The sequence below is a fragment of the Hemitrygon akajei genome, chromosome 20 (assembly GCF_048418815.1).
Source record: "Hemitrygon akajei chromosome 20, sHemAka1.3, whole genome shotgun sequence".
Classification (NCBI taxonomy): Eukaryota; Metazoa; Chordata; class Chondrichthyes; order Myliobatiformes; family Dasyatidae; genus Hemitrygon; species Hemitrygon akajei.
In genome coordinates this window covers 52102493-52130055 of record NC_133143.1, presented here as the reverse complement: position 1 = coordinate 52130055, position 27563 = coordinate 52102493, and the positions used below count along the sequence as shown (strand labels likewise).

General features: G+C 42.2%; 1 protein-coding gene across 6 annotated transcripts in view; it reads right to left on the bottom strand.

Moving 5' to 3' along the window:
• nek11 (NIMA-related kinase 11) overlaps window positions 1–27563 on the bottom strand; it is a 296435-nt gene that overhangs the window by 17682 nt on the left and 251190 nt on the right. For all 6 annotated transcript variants that reach the window (XM_073024305.1, XM_073024303.1, XM_073024304.1 and 3 more), the window contains 3 exons: window positions 21005–21138; window positions 19093–19153; window positions 11728–11815 (listed from right to left, as the gene is read on the bottom strand). In XM_073024305.1, the coding sequence (XP_072880406.1) occupies window positions 11728–11815; window positions 19093–19153; window positions 21005–21138 (283 nt within the window). The remainder of the gene's footprint in view (window positions 1–11727; window positions 11816–19092; window positions 19154–21004; window positions 21139–27563) is intronic.

The window sequence follows — 27563 nt, the reverse complement described above, 5'->3', positions numbered from 1 at the left end:
CCCTTCTCTGTTAGTGGAAAAGCAGTTTGCCATTTTGGTTCAGATCCCAGCAGCTACAGCCCCCTGGGCTTCCATCTGAAGTTGTTCTTCCCAATTTTACCTATAGACAGATGCAACTAGAATCAATTTCTACTTCTATAATCACTGCTTCTTACTGTCTAACAAGCTAAAAATCGATATTAGTTAGTTTGCTCATTGGATTCACTTCTACATCCACATCTAAATTGAATGATCACCACAGAATGATCAAAATGCGCTTCAGTTTGGGGGGGGGGGGACTGGTAATAGACCCATGGAAAGAGCTATTCCATTGGGGCAAGTTTCATCTAGACATTTCTAAACAGCCAGTAAATTTCCTTAAATTCTCTTTATTGAAATTTGTTCCACAACTCAGATATTTCACAACCTCAAACAATAACTGCAATCACAAGGGCAAAAGAAATCTGAATACTCATTCACATTTGATGATACAAGTTAGATTAATTGTGTTCCTACTCTTGAAATATAAATTAGACATGATTATGAGTCACAGGTCTAGAGATTTCACAGTGGAAAGCTGTCCCACACACAAATTTGGAAATAAATTAAGATAACAAGGAAATGTTGATGAGGATAAATTTATCTCACAACTCTAATTATGTAATTAGCATTTGATATAAATTGGTGTTGATCAAAATGGGCTTCAATTTGCGGGGTACTAGTAATAGACCCAGGGAAGGAGCTGTTCCATTGGGATAAGTTTCATTTGGACAGGGCTAGAACCAGTCTTCCAGTAAATATGAATGAGTGAAACCATAGAAAGCACTTTGTTAAAATGGAAGAAAACTGAAGGAAAATACAGAAAACTGCAGGACAAAGTGATCTTGCAGGGTAGAAAACGGGTTTGGAGATGGACACATAGCAAGTAAAACAAAAAACTGCGCACTTTATTAGAGTTAATGTAGTAATCTTCATGCAAAGATGAATTATTGGCATAAATGAAAATAAGTGTATACAATATACGTTTGGTCCAGTTTAAGACAACTTAGTGTCAGCAAACACAACCATTAACTATTTCATTACTCACAAAAATGATCACTGAAATCGATAGCCTGTAACTTCCCTTCTCGAGTTGAAATTTTGAACTGCTTGCAGGACCTGGCACTTCTGCGGTGTGAACTGAAGTGATGAAGGTGCAAGGTGGTTATAGCATGGCAAATTGAGACTGCGGGGTCTGGGCCCGAGCGTGGGGAGCAAGTCAATGTTTACCCATTGCTGGGGCAGACTTGAAGGCCATTCGAAGAGGCAGAACCGAGATCAATCAGAATCAAGGCCGCAGGGCCGAGAATGAAGACCAACCCGCTGTCAGGCCGATTTAAAGGCTGAGCCAGATTGGAAAGGTTGGGCGTGAGCTGAACCGAGCCGGCGAAGCCCAGGATCAAGGGCATATCGAGGTGGCAGGATCCAGATCCGAGAGTGAGGAATGACCCAAAGTTGACCGATTTAAGCGTCAGTCCAGATTGAAAAGGTCCGAGTGTTCAACTCACTTCTCTGCAAGGTTTACTCATCTCTGCACTTAACGGAGGTTGTGGCCTGCAACTAATGGGCTCCTAGACGGGTGGTCACTGGCTTCATGGCTGTTGACTGACTTTCACGAACTTCAGTTCTGAATTTTATTTGCTTAATTTTTTTGTTTGCACAACTTGCTATTTTTCCCCCTCCTCTCTGCACATTGGGTTTGACAGCCTTTTTTAACGGGTTCTGTTGGATTCCTTTGTTGTGTGGCAGCCTGTAAAGGGACTGTATTACAGTATACATACTTTGATAATAAATGTACATTATTCTTTGAACAATATCACAGTAATTTCAGGATGCTTTGAAAAGCTATCGAGGCTGGGAATTAAGTATTCTAAAATATTGAGCTTCTGGTGGTGACAGGCAAAACAGGAAAGAAAAGAGAGATCCTTTTAATGGATGGGATGAAGGAGGTAGAGAGAAACAATCTATGCTCAGAAAATCAAGCAGTGTCAGTTTACATACAGCTAAAAGGTAAAGGGGAAGGAAACACTGGTGCGGTTTGTCTGTGGGTCTCCAAACAGTTTTGGAAAGTGTTTAGTATAAATTAGATGTAATAATTCAGAATCAGATTTAATCTCACCAACATATGTTGTGAATTTGTTGTTATTGGCAGCAGTGCAATACAATGCATAATAATAAACATTACTTTACAGTAAATATATATACTTATTGTTAAATAGTGAAAAAAGAGAAATAAATGGTAGAGAAGTAGAGCTGACGGCTTCATTGTTCATTCATAAATCTGATGGCAGAGGGGACGAAACTGTTCCTGAATCACTGAGTGTGTGCCTAAAGGACAATACACCCATCCACGTATAGGCAGGGCAAACCAAATGAGCAGTGATAGTGTGGAAGATAAGTTCATGGAGTATGTAAGAGATGATTTTCTAGATCAGTATATTAAGGAACCAATGAAATATCAAGCATTTTTAGATCCAATATTATGCAGTAAAAAAGAAATGATTAATCCTCTGATGGTTGAAAGACCTTTTAAGGAAAAGTTATCATATATTGTACATTTATGACAAAAAATGGACCATTTGTCCCAACCTGGCTCCTGGGAGGAGGGCAATCACATTACTCCCATCAACCCCATCCTGTATTCTTGTACCCCTATGACTTTTCCCTCTCACATACACCCTCTTTTCACTCTTGCCATCAACAGTAAGGGGTAATTTATGAACATACGTGGGAGAAAGTGAGAATACTGAGAGGCCACTCACACAGTCAGAGTCTGAACAAACTGCAATATAGCAACTCAGAGGTCCCGGAGCTGCCACGCTGGGAAGCTGCCTGTTCTGAAACTGTGGTCTTAAACATATAAAAAAAATGTAAAGCTACCAAGGTGTGAGATACGAATTGGCCCTAGCAGACTGAGAAACTATATTAAAAGCTGTGAAAGTAAACAAATCACGGCCAATTTTTAGGTAATTAATTCATAGTTTTCTGCAAATACATACAACTTAAAGACACAGAAACCAACAGGAAAAATGATTCAGGAGTGTTGACAGGGTGGATCAGAGGTCAGTGTTAGATCAAAAGGTCAGTTTTAGATCTGTATTAGATCTTTCACCAATATTTCTGCAAAATAAGAATATTTCAAAATTGAACACATGCAGAGCAAGAAAAGCCCAGTCTACTGCCCTCACACTATGCATGTACAAAGCTATGCAGTGAGTTAAATCACCTGATACAGAAGCTTTCTTCAGGGTTTTTAATGAGATCTAACTTGTGAAAAAGATATTCCTGTTCCAAGAGCAAATAAAGAGAGGGTGGAGATGTATGTCTTTCCACTGCAATTTCAAACTAATCCACTATGGAAACGATATAAAAAAAGCTTACATACAGGAAGTGATGTTCATGCCAAATGAAATGCACCTCTGGAGGGCAGAACACTCCCCGGCTGGCATCCATAGCATGTCAAACTGAACTGCTGAAACTAAAAATCAAATTATCATTTCATTAAGTCTTCGGCAAAGGAAGGATAATCTTGGCAATTTGTCTTGAGAATGATTTAATATACCATCTTTAACCATTCTCACTTTGAAAATGCTGACCTTGATGCTGTTCCTGGTGGGGATCAGTTAACCATGAGGAGAAAGTGAGCTGATAAGCTTGGAGCTCTCTTGTGACAACATCAGCCAGTTTGAGATCAGTAGGAACATAGTTCCATTGAGCTGATTGTTTGATATGTTGGATCCTATTATGTACATAAACACAGAATCTCCTTGTTTCATTTAATATATAACTGAGCACCACCATACTGTTGGTAAATAACTTGATATCATCTAGTCAACACACACAAAATGCTGGAGGGACTCAGCAGGCCAGACAACATCTATGGAAAAGAGTACAGTCAAGTTTCGGGCTGAGACCCTTCGGCAAGACTGGTGAAAAAAAAGACAAGGAATCAGATTAAGAAGGTGGTGAAGGGAAGGAAGAAATACATGACACACCTCCTCCCTCACTACCATTCAGGGCCCCAAACAGTCCTTCCAGGTAAGGCAAAACTTCACTTGTGAATCTGTTGGGGTCCCCACTGTATCCGGTGCTCCCGATGTGGCCTCCTGTATATCGTCAAGAACCGATGTAGATTGGAGATCGCTTCACTGAGCACCTACACTCCGTCCGCGTGAAAAAGCAAGATCTCCCAGAGGCCACTCATTTTAATTCCACTCCCCATTCCCATTCTGACATGTCAGTCCATGGCTTCCTCAATGCTCCCCCTTCACCGTTCCATTCCTCATTCCCATTTCCCTCTCTCACCTTATCTGTCCATCACCTCCTCTGTGCTCCTCCCCCTTTTCTTTCTTCCATGGCCTTCTGTCCTCTCCTATCAGACTCCGCCTTCTCCAACCCTGTATCTCTTTCACCGATCAACTTCCCAGCTCTTTACTTCACTCCTCACCTCATCCCAGTTTCACCTATCACCTTGAGTTTCTTCCTCCCCTTCCCCCACCTTCTTACTCTGACCCCTCATCTCTTTTTCTCCAGTCCCAATGAAAGGCCCCCTGAAACGTCAACTGTACTCTTTTCCATAGATACTGCCTTGCCTGCTGAGTTCCTCTAGCATTATGTGTGTGTTGCTTGGAATTCCAGAATCTGCAGATTTTCTCTTGTTTGTTATATCACTTAGTTCTGTGTCCAGCTCTTTGGATATCATCTCTGCCATCTCAACTGCTAGAACAGCAGGACCGAGTTCAAGCCAGGGTATGGTGAGATCTCAAGCTTTGCCTTGCCTGCCTCTCAAAGTCCAACCCTACGTCCCCATCATGAGAAGTGGAAACAGGTAAGGCCAGTCAAAAGGGCTCTGGTGAAGCTGTATAGGCCAATCCCTGTACAGTGGATACAATGGATTGCAGGAGCATTGACGAACTCCAATTAAACCATCGACTTCAGAGGACAATGGAGACAGGAGGTCATTGATGGCCCATGCTCCACTTACGTGCTAAGGGCCCAAGTAAGTAAGTTTGCCTTGCCCAAGATAAATCCAACTTCATTACATCCAGCAGTGAATGAGACCTGCAGCAATATTGAAGAGCAGCAATAACTTTAGTTGATCCATCATATACAATGCAGGCCTCTTTCTTTGGAGCTGTACATAGTGGAATTCTTGTGGAGGTCCTTGGAATCTTCAAACCTTCAGGATGCTGAAAGGAAGAACACCACTGCTCATGCTTCTCTTTAGGGAGTGAGACATCCCACCCACAAAATTGCAAGGTCAACTTCTTAGCGTGAAGGTTCCCTGGATACCAACTGGAACAGCAAATCCAAGAAGGTGAGAGAGGCTGCTGGTGGTTGATAACACGTCACAACACAGTGTCAGTGACCTGGAAAGTAAGGGTGACAGTAACAAGGTCTCACCCAAGGCCCAGAATGTGTTGCATAGGAGACAGGTCCTGTTCAAGATCCTGTAGACCTTTCACCAGATCTTCAGATGCATGACCTCAACACTGTTGGATATGATGTTAAGCAGTCTGAGATTAGATTGTGCCAATATGTCTTACACTACTTTCAGAACCATGACTCTTTCTTCTGCACCAGGAAATGATTCAAGACCACCATCAGCATAGAAAAGACTTTCTACATACCCTGTATGCTTCTTTCCTGAATTCTTTCTCTCATTTAATGGCTGCCGTCTTAAGGCCATAGATTGTCACAGTTGGTGAGAGACGTGAACTCTCATGCGGTTTTCCGGAATCTCGCTGTCCAGTCAGTGGTCATGATGCCACAAGAATCTGAGGTAGTGTTGTTGATGCTCTTTCACCAGGAAGCTGTGGAACATTTGTTTGACGCCTGACATCACTATGTTTGACTCAACTCAGAAGCGCACGAGGATCCTGAGCAGACTGCTATTAAGGTCTGCACCCTGCGAGAGCACATTCTTCAGAAATATGTCTTTGAATTGCACATTTGAATCAAAGACAATTCATATTTGTGTAGGTTTCTGGGTGCTGGGCAATTACTAGTTTTCTTTGTTGGGATCTGATGGAGCCGTTAAGTTAGTATGATTGTTTCTGAAGAGTCTCTCCATGAACTCCGCATAATGATCTTTTGTTTCTGGTTTCCTTCTCAGTGTGTTGACCAAAGGCCTGCTCTCTGTTGTTTGGGAGGAGATGTCATGACAAGCAAAAATGAAGGGGAGCTACCCAACTCTTGGACTCGTATTTGCTAAACTTTGTTCATAATTCGAAGGAAGACCTCATCTTCAATGGAAGGTACCAGCTTATAATTATCTTCCAAGTGACAGAACACCAGCTTGCCTAAATCTGGTTGAGCAGAGGGAAGCACATCAATGTGCTTGGTTTGCTAACCTACAATCTTCTCTTTCATACATATTCTACTCTCACGGGGTCCAAAATGACTTGGACGCCCCCTCCTCCAGGACATTATCTTAAATGTGCTGACAATAGGCTGATGAGCCCCAATAATGGAGACTTCACCCACTTTGACCCGACCCAGGTCTACATGAGGCGCATTGTGCTACCCTTTGCACTATTTGTTTATCTTATGTGCACGGGTGGCATCTCAGCCAAGCAACATCAGTAAAGACAAGTGAGGAAGTCTCACCTTAAAATGTGAAATGACTGCGTACAGCTTTAGAAGTAGAGATTTCCTCCCTGTTGTTGGGAATATGGTCACACTCAATGAGGGTTGGCAAGGGTAAGCAGACCTCGCCCCTCCTATTGGCTAACCACAAATCCACTTGTCTTTTCTTCTACAACTTATGATGTTCCAAAATACACCTCTACAGTGTATCGGGAAACAGAAGTTTGAAAACGGAATAAGTCAAAGAATGTTGATTTTGCCAAAGACACATTGCTCAGATCATTTAATATCACGTATGCCTTTATTATTTTGTTCAGGATGTCCTTTCGTGTGGATGTTGGCCAGGCACATTTTACAGCAAGATTTGCTTGGAAGCCTTTTCCATTTATCTCTATGCATGAGGAAGTAGTTACATCTGATGGGTATTTGGCTGGCTTCCAACCGTGCTCTGCCTTGGGTGGGCTGGACCCAATGATAGCCCAAGGCACTGGTCTTGACTGAAGTCCTGATTAAATGCTAGTCACTGCTGCACTCAATGCAATGCTTGACAGCATTACAGTCTTATGCTTGGCGTACTGCTGAAGCACTACGTTTGAAACATTGATTACTCCTTTAGAAAGCATCTTCAGAAGTGGTTTTACTCTGAATCCTCTGCATTTCCTTAAGGGCAAGGTTTCTTTTGTAGAGAGTGTTAGCTATCAGGGTTCATGGTAGAGTTTTCTACTTTAGTTTTGTTGACTTTAATAGGGGTTTTGGTTTTCTATGCTTTTGCTGGAGGCCTCTCTTTGAATGACATGTTACCAGAAGCTGAAAGCATAAAACTGGGGTTCATTTTACAGTTCTGCATGGTGGGAGATGAATTCTACAAGAAATGAAACTGGTGAACGGAGGCATGTTATTATGTTTTATACTCGAACCCCTTCTGTTATGGTGTGGCACTTGGCCAAGTGGTTAAGGCATTGGACTAGTGATCTGAAGGTCAAGAGTTCGAGCCCCAGCCGAAGTGGCGTGTTTTGTCCTTGAGCAAGGCACTTAACCACACACTGCTCCAGTCCACCCAGCTAAAAATGGATATTGGCAAAATGCTGGGGGTTAACCTCGCGATAGACTGGCGTCCTATCCAGGCAGTAAGTCTCGTACTCCCAGTCGCTTCACGCCACGGAACCCGGCATAAGCACCGGCCTGATAAGCCTAGAAGGCTCGGGACAGACTTTAACTTTAACCCTTCTGTTATCCTTGCATATTGCTTCTCCACCATAGGGTTTATTCTCCTTGCTGTATCCAAGAAACTCGGTCCTAGTAGGTAACCCTAGTTTTTTTTGCAGCTTGCTGTTCTGACAACAGACCTGCAAGCTCCATGGTTCTTTATGTGAGAACTTCGGAAAATTATCAACTCCACTAAAGAGATATTCTTCCATTGCCTCTGGAGGGCCAAGGCATTTGTCCAGCCTCTGCTACACCATTTGTAAACAATTAGCTGGATTATTAATATGAACTGCTCTAATCCTTTTTTGCCTGTTGCAGTCCTTCCCCACCAAGCCACTTACAGAGAAAGGCCAGCTCTTCACTAGGTTTGAAACTTAGTCATTGCAAAAGCTTGACTTCCAGGACAGAAAACTGGCAGACTGGTTTTCAAATACTTTTCGTCCTGTTGTGACTAGGTCTTACCAAGCCAAATCTAATGCAGCTGCAGCTCCTGAATGAGAGCATTGTGGAGACTGGTTTGCCAAATGTGGGTCCTGAGATGTATGGAAGTATGTCTGTAAGGGTGTGCATCTGTCCATATCCGTGAAGATAGAATTGGCATCGGTAGCAACTCTTGACTGAGATTTTTGCTGTGAGGAAACTGCTGAAGGTAGTGTTGAGTGTCTTTGTTGCTGCAGACCTTGACTGTCAATATCTGGACAATGTGAAAGCATGTTGGCTGCTTGGTATGGACAGCTTTCCCTTGTCGAGCTGGACTACTGTCTTTTTTATTGTCAAAATGAGCTTGGACATATTCATCACACGTGCTCTCTCCATGTCTATACATGCTTTCTCCAATTCTATTTGAGCTTTCTCCATTTGCATCCCAACTTCATGCTAAGCATAAGCCTCTCTTATTTTGCCCCTTCAGCTCTAGAGTGGGCTTATGCTGAAGCTATGCTAATTGTTCGAGCATCGCGAAGACGTGATAGTTGCACCTCACTCTGACTGACTTCCAGGTCTTGGTGATCAACATTGCTCGAGTTGGAAGCTGACATTATGACCTACAGCATTCTGACATGTCTGCAATCCATGGGCAATGTCTTTGAAGGAGAGTTATCTTTATACTCTACTGCCCTCGCAGTGCATTTTTACGAAGCTATGCAGCGAGTTAAACACCTTCTCAAAATCACCTGGGATGGAAGCTTTCTTCAATATTTTTAATGAAATTTAACCTATGAAAAAATATTTCTGTTCCAAAGCAAAAATAAAGAGAGGATGGAGACAGATATACATTTTTGTTTTTTGAGGTTTTAAGTTCTTTATGCTTATTGTGTGATTTTTTTAAAACATGCCACATCAGACCAGAGTAACAATTTGTTCTTCTTTTACACTTGTACTGAAGAATGATAATAAACAATCTTGAAATTGATGACGGAAGGCTGCTGGACCAGACAACATCCCTGGAAGAGTGCTCAGAGGATGTGCAGACCAGCTAGCAGATGTTCTCACTGACATCTTCAACATTGCCACCATTCCAACGTGCTTCAAGGCCGCCACTATCGTCCCCGTGCCGAACAAGTCTTCAGTGTCCTGCCTAAATGACTACCATCCCATTGCACTTAAATCCATCATCATGAAGTGTTTCGAGAGACTTGTCATGAGGCATATCAAGACCCTGCTGCCCCCCCCCTCATTGGACCCCCTGCAGTTTGCGTACCGTCACAATCAGTCAACAGATGACGCCATTGCCACTACCCTCCACCTGGCCCTAACCCACCTGGACAAAAAAGACACATACATTCGGATGCTGTTCATAGACTTCAGTTCAGCATTCAACACAATCATCCCTCAGAAACTGATTGGAAAGCTGAGCCTACTGGGCCTGAACACCTCCCTCTGCTACTGGATCCTAGACTTCCTGACCGGGAGTCCTCAGTCAGTCTGGATCGGGAGCAGCGTCTCCAACACCATCACACTGAGCACAGGGCCCCCCAGGGCTGTGTGCTCACTCCACTGCTGTTCATTCTGCTGACCCACGACTGTGCTGCAACACACAGCTCGAACCTTATCATCAAGTTCGCCGATGACACGACCGTGGTGGGTCTTATCAGCAAGAACGATGAGTCAGCTTACAGAGAGGAGGTGCAGCAGCTAACGGACTGGTGCAGAGCCAACAACCTGTCTCTTAATGTGAACAAAACAAAAGAGTTGGTTGTTGACTTCAGGAGGGCATGGAGCGACCACTCCCCGCTGAACATCGACGGCTCCTTGGTAGAGATCGTAAAGAGCACCAAATTCCTTGGTGTTCACCTGGCAGAGAATCTCACCTGGTCCCTCAACACCAGCTCCATAGCAAAGAAAGCCCATCAGCGTCTCTACTTTCTGCGAAGGCTGAGGAAAGTCCATCTCCCACCCCCCTCGTCCTCATCACATTCTACAGGGGTTGTATTGAGAGCATCCTGAGCAGCTGCATCACTGCCTGGTTCGGAAATTGCACCGTCTCGGATCGCAAGACCCTGCAGCAGATAGTGAGGTCAGCTGAGAAGATCATCAGGGTCTCTTTTCCCGCCATCAAAGACATTTACACTACACGCTGCATCCGCAAAGGAAACAGCATTATGAAGGACCCCATGCATCCCTCATACAATCTCTTCTACCTCCTGCGGTCTGGGAAAAGGCTCCAAAGCATTTGGGCTCTCACGGCCAGACTATGTAACAGTTTCTTCCCCCAAGCTATCAGACTCTTCAATACCCAGAGCCTGGACTGACAACTTGCCCTATTGTCCTGTTTATTATTTATTGTAATGCCTGCACTGTTTTTGTGCACTTTACGCAGTCCTGTGTAGGTCTGTAGTCTAGTGTAGCTTTCTCTGTGTTGTTTTTTTACGTAGTTCGGTCTAGTTTTTGTACTGTGTCATGTAACACCATGGTCCTGAAAAGCATTGTCTCATTTTTACTATGTACAGTACCAGCAGTTATGGTCGAAATGACAATAAAAGTGACTTGACTTGACTTGAAGAGAAAACAGGATCTGAGAGCAAGCTGCTGAGGAAGATTAACATTGATTGCAGAATCTCCTAAAAACGTGTTGAAAGGAAATGATTATCAAAGCTAAATATAGGTTTCCTATAGACTGAGCTGAGCAAAAAGGTATTGGAGAATAAGGAAATGGAAACAAAATAAACAAATATCTGTTTTTGCTAGAAAAAGGCGCCATCATCCTCCAGAAACACCGGAGATTACCGGTTCCAGAATGTGTAAGAAGTTGAATGAAAAAGTACTGGAGAAAGTAGTGGGGCTGAAAGCCATTAAATCCCTCGGCTAAAATGGACTGAACATCAAGGAATTGAAAGAGGTCTACGTGGAGGTAGTGGAATCAGTGTTTGTCACCCTCCAAAATTCCACAGATCCTAGAATTATTATCACAGTTGCAAGGTAGCAAATGTAGCTCACCTAGATAAGAAGGGTGGAAGAAAGAAGTTATCGAAAATTATCGATGCACTTAGCTTGATGAATCAGCATGGGAAATGCTATGATCTAATGTAAAGGAAGTTAAAGCAGGAAATTTAGAAAATGGGAGTGGGTCTGTGCAGAGTCTTCATGGATCTATGAAGGTGAAATCAAATTGGCAAATCAGTTTTTGTTTTGAGGTTGTACCCAACAGATGCATGAAGGAGCTGGTAGGTTTGATCTATAAGATGAGATTAAGCAGACTAATTCAATGCTCAAGAGATCTGAAAGATGAGAAATGATCTAATTACAGAGCTTTAGAGAGCAGATGCGGGAATGATAGCTCCCTTGGCTGAGGTGACTAGAATCAGCAATCACAGTCTCAAAATAAGATAGTCTACAGTTTCTTCTCAAGTAGAGTTAATCTTTGACCAATATGGTAGAGCTTTCCATTTAATCAAACAGACATCTCAAAGTACTTACTCCCTCATGCGGTGCATCTTGGCCTGTGCCATGGTGCAGTTGATAGCTGTCGGTCCCTGGTACACAGCTGAAATCACGGTGCCACCATCTGTAACCAAGACAGACACATTGTTGGTGTCCATATTTCTCGATGCAGATTCTTACGGCTAGCTGTTCACATCACACAGGCTGCTCAGCTTTCTAAAGCAGTCAATCATTGCAGGCATTACTTTGAACGGAGGAAAAGGCACAAAGAGAAGATTTTTGCCCCTTGAGTAGGCGTCTGAGAATAAGGGATGGGAATACAGGGTCAAGAATGTCATGAACCTTTGGAAATCTTTACACCAAGGAAAGGTGAATGCTGAGTCTTTAACTGAGATAAATGCATTCTTAGTTAACATGGAGCAAAGATTATAGGCGACGCATAGAAATGTAGAGTAAAACCGAGGCCTAGATTAGCCACAATATTATCGCTTGAACAAAAGCTCATTTAGCCTTTCCTGCTCCTATTTCTTACATTCTGGTAAATTCATGCAACCTGTTGATTTCATTCTATTATTTTGAGTTGCAAGAAGTAGCAGCTGGGAAGTAATTATTTGCAAAATAATTGTTTTCCCAATGTCACACTCAATTATCCAGCCAGGAGGATGATTGGTGCTTTCTCTCCGGCTAATACTCACCTATAAATAGAATCTTTGAATATTCTATTCCAAGGAGGGCTGGAGAAGCAAAATCAACAATTGGATAGTTTCAGAGGGAGAAAACAAGCACAATGAAGAAGGTTGATACAGCATCTACTGTGTCCAGGTGTCTTAATGATCTCAGCAGTGATTTAATGACTTGATTTGATGGGAATGTCATCAATTATAATTTGAGTGAGCCATATAAACTTATGTTATTTTGTGTTAACCGAAATGTGGTGAAATAAACCATTTCTTTAAGATCTTCCTTAAGAGTAATAAGAGCACGTGGGGAGGGTGTTGGCGAGATGGCTGTATTTCAAGACTTGGGACTGGCAGTTGAAGGCACAGAAGTTAATGGAGTGGCAGAGGAAACTGGGTACACAGGAGACAGCATCTGGAGGAACGTTGGGTTACTGAGGGCTTGTAGGCCTGGGCAAGTCTGTGATTCAGGTTCTGATTTATTTATCACACAGGCATCAAAACGGACAGTGGAAATGCCTTCGTTTGTGCTAACAAGCAACACAATCTCGGGATTTGCTCGGGACAGCCTGCAAATGTCACCACTCATTCCAGCGTGCTGAAAACGCTCAGCAAGAGCAACACTGAAGTCAACAAGCAGCAAAACGAGTCCCTTTCCTTCCTCCCACCCACAGTGATCTGTGAGTTCCTCCAGTCTTGGACTTTCCATCGTCCCTACATGAATTGCTCCATCTTGCCTTCGGCTGCCCAAACATTAGGTTCTGGGACCAACTCCCTAACTTCTCCAGAGCTCTGCCCTCTGCTCCTTTCAACTTCTAGTTAAAACTTTCCTTATTAGCGAAGCTCTAATTCATCTGCCCTCATCTCTGACAATGTGGCTTTTGAGGTCAAAATTTGTTTGTGAAATTCCCTGGGAATGGTCTGTTTCATCAAAGGAGCTTTAACTAATTGCTGATTTGAGAGTGAAAATGAAAGAGTCAATAAATACGAAAAACAAGGTAAACAGGAAAAAGATGGCAAAGAGGTACAAGCATGATTGTTGCTGTCTCAAGTTCCAAGGACTGTAATCTTAGGCGATAGCTGTGTGGGTCTTACAAGTTCTCTGCATGACAGCATCCATTTCTCCTGGGCACTCCCTGAAAAGATGAGTGGCTGATGAGCACGTGAGAGAGAATAAGTAGAGGGAATACAGGGCAAAAGGAAATGGGGTTGATGGTGATGTTAGCTGGGAGCCAGCAATGGTTGAAGGGTGTCCTTCGTGCCATCAGACAGTGAAAAAAACCCTAGCTCTCTTTTACATTGACAGAAGTTAGCCCTCAAAGTTCCAAAAAGACTTCAAAATGAATGAATCCAGTTGCACAATTTCCCTTTGCCCCTGAAGCCTTCAATGTTTAAAGCTGCAATTACTTGTGGGGGAGGGAGGCTTCAAATATCAAGAAAAAATCTTAACAAGGGAGTGCACAGGAATCTAAAGCAGAGACCGGAGGCCCACACTTGTTCTCAAGTAATTTCAGTCTGAAAATTATGGAGTCGAAGTTAACCCTTGATTGCCGGTGCTAAATGGGAAATATAGCAGTGGCTTCTGAAATTTGGTTCTCTGAATTACATATAACTGAATATTTGAAGCCAAGTACAACATACATACACTGCTACCGTGCCACATGTTTAGGGCAGGTAATGAGGAATTTCACCCTAGTTATCTGCTTTTGAACTTTTGATGACTGGGAAAGGGTAAAATACAAATCAAACGTGCTTCAAAAGACAAGATATTGCACCTGCAAGGAATCAGGAATATTCACAGGAAACAGCAGGGCAGCAGACTGCTGTGAAGAGAGGTCTGTGAATTTTCATAAGAGCAGAACGTTGCTACGGAATAACAGCAACTAAAAGGCAGGGGAAGATTGGTGGAGGTGGGTGGTGAGGGAGCAGGGTGTAACGGTGAGAAGACACACAGAACTGCCTGATTCTACGCTGTTTATTGTCATTCTTCAGTACACGAGTGTAAGGGAGAACAAAATTAGTGTTACTCTGGATCTGACGCAGCATTAAAAAAAAACAACAAATGAGTAACCCAGGTTTAATTACCGCCGCTGACTCTAAGGAGTTCATACGTTCTCTCTGTGACCACGTGAGTTTTCTCCAGGTGCTCCGGTTTCCTCCCGTAGTCCAAAATTGCATCAGTTGGTAGGTTAATTGGTCATTGTAAATTGCCCTGTGATTAGGCAAGGATTAAATTGGGGGTTGCTTGGCAGTATGGCTTAAAGGACCGGAAGGGCCTATTCCACACTATATCTCAATAAACAAATCGACATGTAAAACTGATTTGATGGATAGCGGAGCAATCTTACGACATAGAGAAAGGCCCTGAAGCCCATTCAGTCTATTCTGGCTCCTGAAGCAATCCCATTAACCTATTTCTAGAATTAATTCCCCATATCCCATTGTCACTGGCCACCTAAGACACTGCCCAGAAGAAGGCAATGGCAAGCCACTTCTGTAGAAAAATTTGCCAAGAACAATCATGGACACGGAAAGACTATGATCGCCCACAGCATATAACACGGCACGTAATGAACGAACGGCCCTATAGTCATTCATACGCCCATCAGCTTCTCCTAGGAGTAATTACAGTAGCCACATAATCTACCAACCTGTACGTCTTTAGGATGTGAAAGGAAACAGGATTACCTAGGGTAAACCCACTCAGGGAAAACTCCACATGGTCAGCACAGAGTTAATCTGAGTAATGTACTGCACTATTGTGCTACTGTTAATGTGGACTTGGTAGTTTGTGTTACAAGTATTGATCAGGAGTGTTGTGCAGTTTTGGGGATTATCACCATCAACATGCACTGGGAGCGAGGCGTTCCTTGGCTGCTACAAGGACAGAAGAACAAGAAGTGGAGATACACATAATCTGCTGGAGGAGTTCATCAGATCGAGCAGCATCTGTGGAGGCACAGACATTTTGAGTTAAAACCCTGCATCAGGACTGAGAGGGTGGAGGGCCAAGATAAAGTGAAGGGGAGAAGTGAAGCAAGAGTCTGAGGTGATTGGTGAACTGAGAGGTGCGCGAGATGAGAGGTAGGGGAAAGGAGCATGGATGAAATTGGAATGAGGGGCTTTATCGGAGTGGCTACTAAAAAGAATGAGATCAGTTCAGAGTGATTTCCAGTCGGTACTTGAGCTTCCCTGACCCCAGTGAGCATCCAACTATGGCTTGGAGTGACAGTGGGTGGGGGCTTGCCTTGATGGACGGGTCGAGCTGTCTGGCCAGGGTGAGGTCCATTTGGCTCTCCTCTGCACCAGTGCCCAGAGCCTGACCTGATTCTTCCACACCTCACCTCAGATCAGTACTCTGTCCAACTGTAGTTGCGTGAGGGACCTAGATGTTCTCCCTGATCTGTTTGCCAGACACCCTTGCTCCTCCGGTGAGTGATGGCTTTTCCCTGCAGTCTGGACACTGGTTGTGAAGATGGTCAACATCAGCACAGTAAAGGCACTTCCCCTCACGTCTCCACCGTTCCTGTTCCTCTCAGGACAGGCTGGACCAGCCCAGCTGCATTGGTTCCTTTTCAGATTGAACTGGGGGTGACCTCACAGGGGACGAGGTGGTAGATTCCTGATCCGGCTCTCTCTCTGCCTCTCACGGATATGTTGGTCCACTTGAACTGCTGTAGAAATCATCTGTTGCAGGGAATGCCACCAGTCACAACTGGCCAGCTCATCCTTCTTTCTTTCAGACTGTCCATTATAAAAAGCTGTGAAGAGGGCCTCATCTTTCCAACGGCTATCGGTTCCTAGAGTGCGAAATTCAATGGCATAGCCTGCCACTGAGCAGGCTATGGTTCATCAACCTCTGTGTTGCTTCTTGTCCTCTGTCAGGATGGTCAAAATCCCTGGCACAGCGAGGTGACTATCACATACTGCAGACCGCTGCTCCCAGAGAGCGCTGCCCACTCAAGCGCCCGCCCGGAAAGAAGTGAGATTACCCAAGCGACTTGGTCCCTCTGTGTTAGGAAGCGGGTAGACTGCAGCTCGAAAACACGAGAACACTGGGTCACAAAGCCACGCCAGGTCCCTGGGGAGCCATCAAAGCAAGTTGGGTGAGGAAGGGGGTTTTCTGGACTCAGCGACCAATGAGCCAGTTGCCATGGTACATCGTTAGCGGGGTCCGCTGGGGCCAGAAGTGTTACAGTAGCTGGAGCTGGGGGCCTTGGAGGTGGTGGGCTCACATCTCTCGGACCACCTCTGCCACTGGTGCTCAGTCTTGCCGTAATGATGCAGGTGGTTCTGAGCACAATTACAGACAGAGACAGCAACAGTGTTGGTCAAATAACTTCAAACTTGACTTCAATAGTCAGAAGCACTAAGTGCAACCATCTTGCTACATTCACTTGTTCAGATTCCAACTAAAATACACAGGCAACTTAAGAGTTCACAAAGAATATACAAAAAGGCTTCAAATAAGCTGTCTCACAAGATCCAAGGCTGCAGGAGAAAATCAGGCAGTCAGTCCACAAAACAAAGGGGATGTTTCCACCAGCTAGATCCCAGGTAGGTCTTTTCTCAGAACTGACACAGGTAAGTAATTCCATAAAGAATGGCTAACTCTAGCAGTTGATTCTAACAAGCAGAGAGAGTATTAAGTCTGAGCAACTGGAAGATGCATCCACCAGCTTTAAACTCCTCTCAGCCAGTCTCAGGTGTGTCTCATAAATCCAATTGAGATTCCTCCTGGTGATGAGAGGTGAGAGGGTCCTCACCCAGACAGATGAGATCATTGCTCTCCGACATATCAGTGCTGCTTGCTTCAGGTGTTACAACCCAAGAGGTGTTAGATACTCAGTCAATGAACACATTCAGGGATTAAAACTGATTGAGTTTTGATGTTAAGGGGTATTGTGAGAGAATGCAAACGTAGATTTCGGGTATCAACCCTTTTGAACTGTGGTCATTGTTACTTATTAAATGTGAAAGAGTTCTTTCAGCACATTGGGTCTCTGTTGGATTAAAAGCAGAGCCTCACCATCAGGACCATTCCCTAGTAAGTAATCCTTTCTCACATGCCCTTCAGCTCTCCATTTTTATTTGCAATGCGATGGACCTACAGTAACAGGTAACTTTCAACAGTCAAATAACCTACCAGCAAGTCTTTGGGTTGTGGAAGAACTCTAATACCTGAAGTACAATCACGCAGTCATGGTGCAAACTCCACATAGACCTTTCCCGATGAAGGGTCTCGGCCCGAAATGTTGGCTACTCTTTTCTCACGGATGCTGCCTGACCTGCTGAGTTCTTCCAGCGTTGTGTACGTATTCCACATAGATGTTGCCCAGAGTCTGGGCTCTGAAGTAGTTCTACCCTCTGTTCCAGCATACAACCACTGTGCAATATTGGGAACATAGCAGTCAAGTTACCAAAATGCCACCCCCACGTATGACATTCCAGATAATCCTTTTATCGGTGGTGATGAGGGAGGTTTTGGTTTGGGAAATGTGCGCTTCTGTAAGAGAGCATTTGTCATCTTGTAAACCAGACATCATAGAGGACCTCAGTTAATACTTCCTCTGAAAGATGGCATTTCCAACGGTGCAGAACTCTCCCACTGTTGCACTGATGCATCCTGCTCTGGATTTTGAAATGGGATTTCAACCCACACCATGCAGACTGCGAGAACCGCATGCTATACACTGAACCTCAGCGTATCCTCCATTTCATTGAAATTGCCAGTCAGAAAAACTGAAGTTAAAACAGTAATATTTTTAAAAATTACTTATGCTCAACCGCTAGGGGTAGGATACTCTTTTCCTTAAATTCATAAGTCGAGCTAAAAGCCTGAAGCCTGCATTACACACCCAATGTAAAGCATGTAAACAAGCAACAAGCAAAGGGTAGTACCGTAGTTTAATTCAGGCAAGATTGTGTCCTGTTGAAATGATTTCATGGCCAGCAACTCTGAAAAGTGAGCATGGCTCTTGTGAAACTCACCCACAGAGTCCTCCTCCTGGATAATCCACATATCTCAATCAGTGCTCCTTGTAAGGGCCTGATGAGGAGTACTTTAAAAAGCTGCAAACTGCAGATCCTAAGGATGATCAGTGCCTCAATTTTAAACACTGCATGTCCTGATCCTGTACTTAATCGTTTTTTTACAGACCAGGCCATCAAAGGATATGGAGATAATAAGTGGAATTGGGTCCAAATCACTCCTGAATCCACTGACTGGAAAATAAAGCTTAAGGGAATGAATGTCTAATGCTGTCTGTTCCTGTAGATATTTGCGAGCTGCTGGAAAGGGAAAGGGTGAGATCGTTCTCCAGAACCAGTGGCTGTCTGAATTATTACTGTTACAGATAGCATATGAAAATGTACACACACACACACACACACACACGCTACTTAGTTCGTAATAGGGATTATCTTTATTTGTCACATGTACATCAAAACATGCAGTGAAATGTCTTTTTATCACATCAACGACCAACACAGCCCGAAGGCATGCTGGGGGCAGCCCCAAGTGTGGCCCAAAGCTAATTAACCATAACTCATATGTCTTTTTGGAAAATGTGGGAGAAAATAGTGAGAATTATTATTGGCAAATAAATTATTTCTGTACTTGATGTAGCTTTTCTGAATCACTGAACTGGATATTCAGTTCTCTATAAATAGACTGGCCACCAACTGGAGGATGGTGGCATTCGGGCTGAGTGAAGGGGCTTACCTAATGTTCTACTGTCCAGGACATTCTCCATGCACCTTACCAGGGCTTCAATATCAGTGTCCTGTAAGATTGAAAACATCAGGAGGTGGGGTTATGAATGTTACAATCCACAGATAACAAATGATCTATTGATCCCCCGTTTATTTTGCTCAACAATGGGCTTTTCCCAAAACTCATTACATTCTCAAGGTCCAGAGACACCAATTAATCTATGATCTATGGCAAGGCTCAAAATCTTATACATTAGCGAAGCAGTACATTGTCCCTTGTTACGTGGAAAATCTTCCAAACATTTTTGAAAATATTAGCTTAAAAATATTCACCTCATCTACAGAGTGTTAGAGAATTGTCACCTAATTATTCTTTCACCTTTTAATGACAAAATGATAAAGAATCAGAACATTCGGTTTGTCTGCCCATGGGAGCAACCTATGAGCAAAGACCATACTATTCTCTCTGTTTCATTCAGGCGACCTTTAAAGAAAACTACTTAAGCCTAATACATATATATCCATTCTTAATGAGATTCCAATTTGAATTCTGTTAATGAAGACTCAATGTAATTGCCATTTGCCAAGGAATATAATTACAGATTATAATTACTTGTAAAAGATGCGGTAAAACATGAAGCAATGATAAAAAAGGAATACATCTGTAATATTTCATTCAAACCTGGTCACAGAAAATATAGCTCACTGTAGAGTGGGTATGGACTCTGAATCCAATGGAATAAAGTGCTGGGAATCTTAACCTCTTAGTTTCTACTGCTTTTCTGAATAGCTAGATCACAAGCATCAGAATAATACTTCCAAAGGATAATACTTTTCAACGGATGCTGCCCAACCTGCTGAGTTCATCCAGCTTGTTTGTATGTGTTGATTTCACCACAGCATCTGCAGTGTACTTTGTGTTTAGAATAATACTTTGTACCTTTTCCCGGTAATTTAACACTGACTGGAATTCCCTGGAAATGAGAGAGTTTGGGGTTGTTGCTTGATGTTTTCAGGAAAATAAGGGAAACTGAGATGATAGTTATAGAGCAACTACTTCAGTAGACTGGGGTGTCTATGAGTAGTGAACCCAGTTAAAAATTAAAGCACCACCCTGCATGAGTAAATCTTAGGACACAGTCCGACATGCAAGTGTAGAGGAAATTTGGAGCTCTTTTCTAAAACTTCAAGTTCACTATCTCACTCTCACTCACCCACACCATCAATCATAGAGAATGATAGAGCATTACAGTACAGAAATGGGCCCTTCAGCCCATCTAGTCCATGCCAGCCCAGTTTCCTCTCTAGTCCCATCTACTTGCATTCAGACTCTTGTGTCTGTACAACTAAACATCAATTAAATAAAAGCACGCATGTGAAGGTGAGGTTGACTAGTATATTCCCTTTGCAGCCACAGAGGACAGCAGAAGGCGTGTGCGTAGAACACCAGATCAATGTGCAAGGGTAAGTTATCAGCCGGTAAGTATTGTTAGGGGAGTCATTGCAATAAAAGAAATAGTTCCATAATTACACAGAGCATAGCCTTTCATACCTCTGTCATCCCTGTACTTATATAAACTTCTCTCAAATGTTACAATTGAAGATGTATCTTCCACCTCCACTGGCACATTTCACATGTGTGCCATTCTCTGTGTGAAATATCTCCCCTTCAGATTCCACTTAAATATCTCACCTTTCACCAGAAATTTACAATCTCTACTTTTAGTCTTATCCAACCCAAGGGGAAATAGTCTTCATGCATTCACCCTGCCTACAACCTTCCTAATTCTGCATACACCTATAAGATCTCCCCTCAAGCTCCTGCGCTCCAGGGAGTTAAATCCTATTCAATCTATCCCTATTAAACCACTACCCAGATAGTGGATTATCAAATATTGATACTGAACTGGAGTATTACCTACCTGTTCATGACTTTTGACAGTAGTGCATTCATTTTCTTCATTAAATTCCTCCATCTCTAGGTTTTCATCAGAACAAGATTCAAAACCATCTTCATGATAAAACTCTTCAGCTACATCTGGATCTTCGGGGATTGCTGAAATAAACAATTATAACATGTATCTAGTTTTTACAGGTGGACAGTATTTCCCAACTCTTACCGAATAAAAGGTGGCAAAAAGAAATTCAAAATTCGGTGCTCTCTTCCAGCCATTCTACAGATTCCTGCTCCCCCAATCACAGGGGCCTTATCTTCCCAATAAACTGAGGGCATGGCGTGTTCTATCCCTGGGTATAAATACCTAAGAAGATATTTTAAAGAACTCATGGAAAGGTCATGAAGCTGAACTGAATTGATAAAAATTTAATTGCATCAACTTCTGATCTCAGAGTCTGCAGTTCCCTCTCCAAAACCCTCCTCCTCTTCACCATCCTTTCTTCATTTAAGATAGTCTCTGAAACACAGTACTTTAAATAATGAACTGTAAATACTGAAAACCTGAAATTAAGACAAAATGCTGAAAAACCTCAATAAGTCAGTCAGCATCTGTTGAAAAGGAAGCGGATACTGCTTCAGGTCCAGGGCCCATCGTCAGAACCGGGAAAGACGAGAAGCAAATTAGTTTTCGGTAGCAGAGCAAGTGGGGAAACGTTAGAATAAGGAAGGTATCTCTGATGGGGTGAGACCAAGTAGGTTAATATGAGAAAGTATCAGATTAGTCTTCTTTGGGTAATGTGTCACTGACAGAGTTGCACACAGAAGGTTAAATTGTACAAAGAAAAATGAAAAACTGAGTCAAAATGTAGGCAGAAATTGTTACTTCAGAAACAAAAAGAAATTTACAGTGAGCTACCTAATCTAATCTTAACTGCCACATGAAGTAATCTTGTTTGACCCATTCTTCCATCACTTCCTCTGCTACTGAAATCTAACTTGTTTTCTCTTTTCTGTAACTAATGTAAGGCCCTGAACCTGAAGCATTAACCGATTCTCCTTCTACAGATGCTTCCTAACCTGCATTTGTCTGCATTTCTGTTTTTAAGTTTTTAGCCATTAAACCAAATATCTCCCCAGCACTGCTTTTCTGTGCTCTCTGTTGAGAGAAGTCTATAAATGCAGGGCTCCAGTTTTCCCATGGTTACTGTGGTGATTGTAAGTCTTAATCTTAGAAGTCTAACTGATAGACTTTTATTAAGAATAATGCAGCCACAATGATCTAGCTGAAAGGTGGAGGGAGATAAATGATTTACATTTCTGATGATAAACAACCCACACGTTCTGTCCATGCATGCCTAAGAATGCATTTTAATTAAAGAACGATCATTATGTCAATTTGAGCTGGTAGAAATGCTCGCCTGCTTCCTACCATATTCAATACTTAACAATTATGAAGAATATTAGAGTTGAATTTATTTCAAGAATACTCTGTGGAATGTAATTCCTTATTCAAGCAGCTATTTTATGAGTTACACTTATCTTCATTAGAAACATCCTGATAAGGAATACAGCAGGGAAATGATTGCATTACTGTAAGATGACTTTTTAAAATCCAAAGTTATATTCTGGTTGGAATGTAGTGCAATTCTCGTAAGCCTATCTCTTTTTTAATTATTGCCACTTATGGTAAAACTGGCTTAATTTACTGAACACAAAATTGCACTGCTTCTCTTAGTGCAGCAACAGTGCTGCTATTTAAAAAAAAGATGCTCTGTAAGTAGGAGATAAGCAAGTAATATTCTTATCAATCAAGATTATTAACCACACTGTGGTAAGTGACAGATTGACTGTATGCAATACAATCTGTATGGAACTATGCCCCACACACTTGCATTTTCAGGGCAAAACTGCTCATCTTTTGCAATACATGCTGGAAGAGCTCAGCAGGTCAGGCAGCATCTATGGAAAAGAGTAAACAATTGGCGTTTATTGTTGAGACCCTTCAGGGCTGAGAAGGAAGGGGTAGATGCCAGAAGATAAAAGTGGAGGGAGGGGAAAGAGGTTAGCTGGAAGGTGATAGGTGAAGCCAGGTGGGTGGGAAAGGTCAATGGCTGGAGAAGAGAGAATCTGATGGGACAGAAAAGTAGACATGATCTTTTATTTGGAGAACTTGCCAAGGCACTTTAAATACACTCTGATTTTTAAGTAAATTTACACAAAATGCTGGAGGAACCCTTCTCGGCCCAAAATGTCGACTGTACTTTTTTCTATAGATGCTACCTGGCCTGCTGAGTTCCTCCAGCATTTTCTGTGCTTTGCTTGGATTTCCAGCATCTGCAGGTTTTCTCTTGTTTGTATTTGAAGTAAATTTACCTTGTCTGATGCACCAAGAAACAGATGTACGTTGTGATTTGTACAGCTGTATGATATCTCAGGTCACTGGCTTTTTGTCAGATGATTGTTGACTGTGGTCAGTCATGTCTGATGATGACTTGCGAGGTAAACTCTTTTTCTTTCTCCATAGAAGCTGTCTGACCCACTGGGTATTTCTATCATTCTATTTTTAAATCCTATTATTCATTATCTCAATTCATTTTTAATTTCTCTTTGTTATGATACGAATTTTAACAGGGTACTTCCCAACATTCAATATTGTTGTTACTGGTAAATTACAGCCAATCAGGAAGAAGTTGGTATTGGAATATTCTTTTCTGTTTTTCATGTTCTTTATTGTTTTAAATTTGAGGGCTTCTTTTCTTTTCACACCTGTCCGAGCTCTAACCTCCTCGTCTACCAACACATCTCACTAGGCAGATTTATGAGTTGCTGTCAGAGTAGCTTGGATCATCAACATGGCAGCCTCTCTACCTGTGGTAGAGGGAATGAATACTTAGGGTGGTGCAGAGGATAATATTCAACCATGCTGTTTTATTTTTGTTTGTGTTCGGTCTCCTGAATCTCATTTAGGCAGGTGGACAGCATTCCATCACACTCCTAGCTTGACCCTTCAAGATAGTGGAAAGGCTTTGGAGTCTTCGGCGCTGAATTACTTACGGCTGACACCCAGCCTCTAACCTGCTTTTGTGGCCATGACAACGACAAAGCCAGTCTAGTTATGTTTCTGGCTGACGGTGACTCGCAGGGTAGAGGATTGAGTGGTGGTTATACATTTGATGGTCAAGGGTTGAGGCTAAACTCTTCTGTTGGGAGATTTTCTGGTGCTTTTGCTCCTCATAAGTCAGTAGCTATTTATCAGCCCCTGCCAGAATGTGCTCCAAGACTCGTTACTTGCAATGGAAATGTGGTATAACCGTCAGCACATCCCCGTACCTCACTTCTGACTTTGTGGGAGGCCATTGAAAAAGCAGCTGCAGATGACCAAACCCAAGGCATTGCCCTGAAGTCTGTGCCAAAGTGTTGAACTCATACATACGAACATCTATTGAACTAATGCTTGAAAATGCCCACAGTCTTGTTGGGGAAAAGAGTTGAAAACCTCCCTTAACCTTTGTGCAAGAAATGATAAGGAAGATTCAGAATTCTTCCTTTCAAAAAGCAAGGCTATGACTCTTGGTTTTCTTCTTGTATAGCCTAGCACCAATAGAAGAAATAGTTTCCTGATATGTATCTTATCTGTTTAGTTTATTGATTTTAAAAGTTCAATTAGATTTCACAAGAAAACAAGAGAATGGGAGTAGGAGTAGACCAGCTGACCGCTCATGCCTGCCTTACCGTACTTCCTTAGAAGGTTGGCGTCATTCAATGTCTGTAGTGAGATGCTGAAGATGTTCTATAGGTCAGTTGTGGAGAGCGCCCTCTTCTTTGTGGTGGCGTGTTGGGGAGGAAGCATTAAGAAGAGGGACGCCTCACGTCTTAATAAGCTGGTAAGGAAGGCGGGCTCTGTTGTGGGCAAAGTACTGGAGAGTTTAACATCGGTAGCTGAGCGAAGGGCGCTGAGTAGGCTACGGTCAATTATGGAAAACTCTGAACATCCTCTACATAGCACCATCCAGAGACAGAGAAGCAGTTTCAGCGACAGGTTACTATCGATGCAATGCTCCTCAGACAGGATGAAGAGGTCAATACTCCCCAATGCCATTAGGCTTTACAATTCTACCGCCAGGACTTAAGAACTTTTTAAAAGCTATTATTAATGCTTTTTGAGATAGTGATTTAGATACATATCAGATTTTTTACTGAGTTAAGTATTGTATGTAATTAGTTTTGCTACAACAAGTGTATGGGACATTGGAAAAAAGTTGAATTTCCCCATGGGGATGAATAAAGTATCTATCTATCTATCATCTATCTAACATGATCATGGCTGAACTACCCCAGGCTCAACTCCTCTTCTGTACCAGTTCCCCATCACCCTCAATTTCCCATTCCCTCAAAATGCTATCTACCTCCAGTGATTGCAAACCTTCGAGGTAGAAAATTCCACAGATTTCACCATCCTATGTAAAAACAAAATTCCTGCAATCCTTGGTTGAGCCGCCCCTCATCTTGTAACTGTGGCTCCTTGTTTGAGACTCTCCCACTTGTGGAACTGTCTCAAAATCTACTGCCTTAGGACCTTGTACACTTCAGTAAGGTCACACCTCATTCTCCTAATTCTAAGCAACCCTCTGACCTCCAAACTGAGGGAATATTAACAATATTTTTTCAACTGCCTCTTGGCATCTTGTCAGACATTGTCTCCTCAAAATCCCTGGAGTGGTCTCTGAACCCATAATCTTTGATTTAGAGGTTATATTGCTACCCTCTAGACAGCAGCACAACTCTTTTATGAGTGAACTAATGAACAGAAATAAAAAAAAATGAAACCTATTGTTCATTATAGTGCACTATCATGAACTTTAATAAGACCTGGGTAGTCTATAGTTAACAAAATTCATTGTCTAAAATTAACAGAATCAAGTCATTGGATCTAGTGGAAATTTTACAATGTGGCATTGCTTTTTTAAAAAGAAGTCAAATAACATGCAATGAAATTATAAGGAATATACTGCATTGATAAATGTACTGATGGAAAATTGCAGCAAGAACATAATTTCTCCGTGCTCCGTTAGTTTAACGCATAGTGAATTCTCCACTGAATTGGTTCACATTATCGAGCAGTTCATTGGTCCGTTCTTTGATTCCTTCCCTGCACCTACCCCAGGTTAACTCTCAAGATGTAACTTGTGTCAAGGCTGCTTTTCAAGGTACGAAGCTTGAAATAAGATAGATGTACGAAAGGACAGAAAGATCTACCTGCCTACTGGATATTTTGCAGAACACCTTCACCAGCAGAGATTTGCTTTACAGACATAATATGCAATGATATAAATTGTCTGGGCACACATTACTCTATTCTTTTTAATGTCATACCATTGTAACAAGAAATTGCTTTGAGCTTTACATTTTAAAAAAGGATTGCCTAACTGTTTTTTAAAAAGATTCTAGTAATGAGAATGATTGCAGAAATGGTATTCTAGTCAATAATTATTCCTCAGGAAATATTCTAAAACAAATTATCCCGTTGTTACTGCTTGCTGTGCACAAATTGGTTGCTACTTTTAGGTAATGGCTTGAAACAGATAAATGCAGAACAGGAACATCATTTCACTAATCTAACTGAATTTTGCAAAGAAATGTGTAATTCAGAGATCCTAAGTGTAGTCACTTTACCACAGAGAGACCTGAGTAAAGTGCTTTATAGCACAGAAAGTACTATATAAATGTCTGTATTTTAAAGAAATGGCAGAAAGTACAAGAGCCATTTTAGGTCTTTCAATTTGCTGTATCTTTGCAATTTCATTGCCAGAGACGCAAGTAAATGAGCTCAGCGACTTGTGGTCAGTTAATGTCAGATCAGAAAATAATTTGAAAATTCCTAAGGATTACATGCAACACAATAAGGAACAGAAAATGGAAAACTCCTGAAGTTCACCACAGCATGACTCCACCTACACCTGCATTAAATGGGGATTCGACCTGCAGTTATTGGACAGCAGAAGACTTGATGTGTACTTCTCAATCTCCTTTGACAATCAGAATCAGGTTTATTATCACCAACAATGTCATGAACTTTGTTGTTTTGAGGCAGCAGTACAGTGCAACGCATGAAATATACTGTAAGTTCCAATAATAAAAATATATTAAAAAGTTAAAAATCTGTACCTCCCTTATTCCGTCATGCATTGTTCTACCTTTGCTTTGCAGCTGACCTTAATATCTGCCCTTCTCAAAGCATTTTGGTCTCACTGGTTTCACTGCTTTCCATTAATTTTATCTCATTAAGTCGTGCCTCCAGTTTCAGAGACTGAATGGGAATTCGGAGAAGAAACAGCGTTTGCACCAGACAAAAGGAGGTATAATCATAGAATGAGAATCATTTTAGCCAAGGATATTCATGTGACTGAGGTGAAATGATTTAGGTACAAATCCTAATTGGGACCTGAACAGTAAAGTCGAGGCATAAGTGAGGCATTGCTGACTTTCAGATATGATGTTCAACTGAGATCCTTTCAGTGCTCTTTCAGAAGATCTGATGGATGCACCTTGAAGAAAACGAGGTGTCCTGATCAGTATTTACCCTC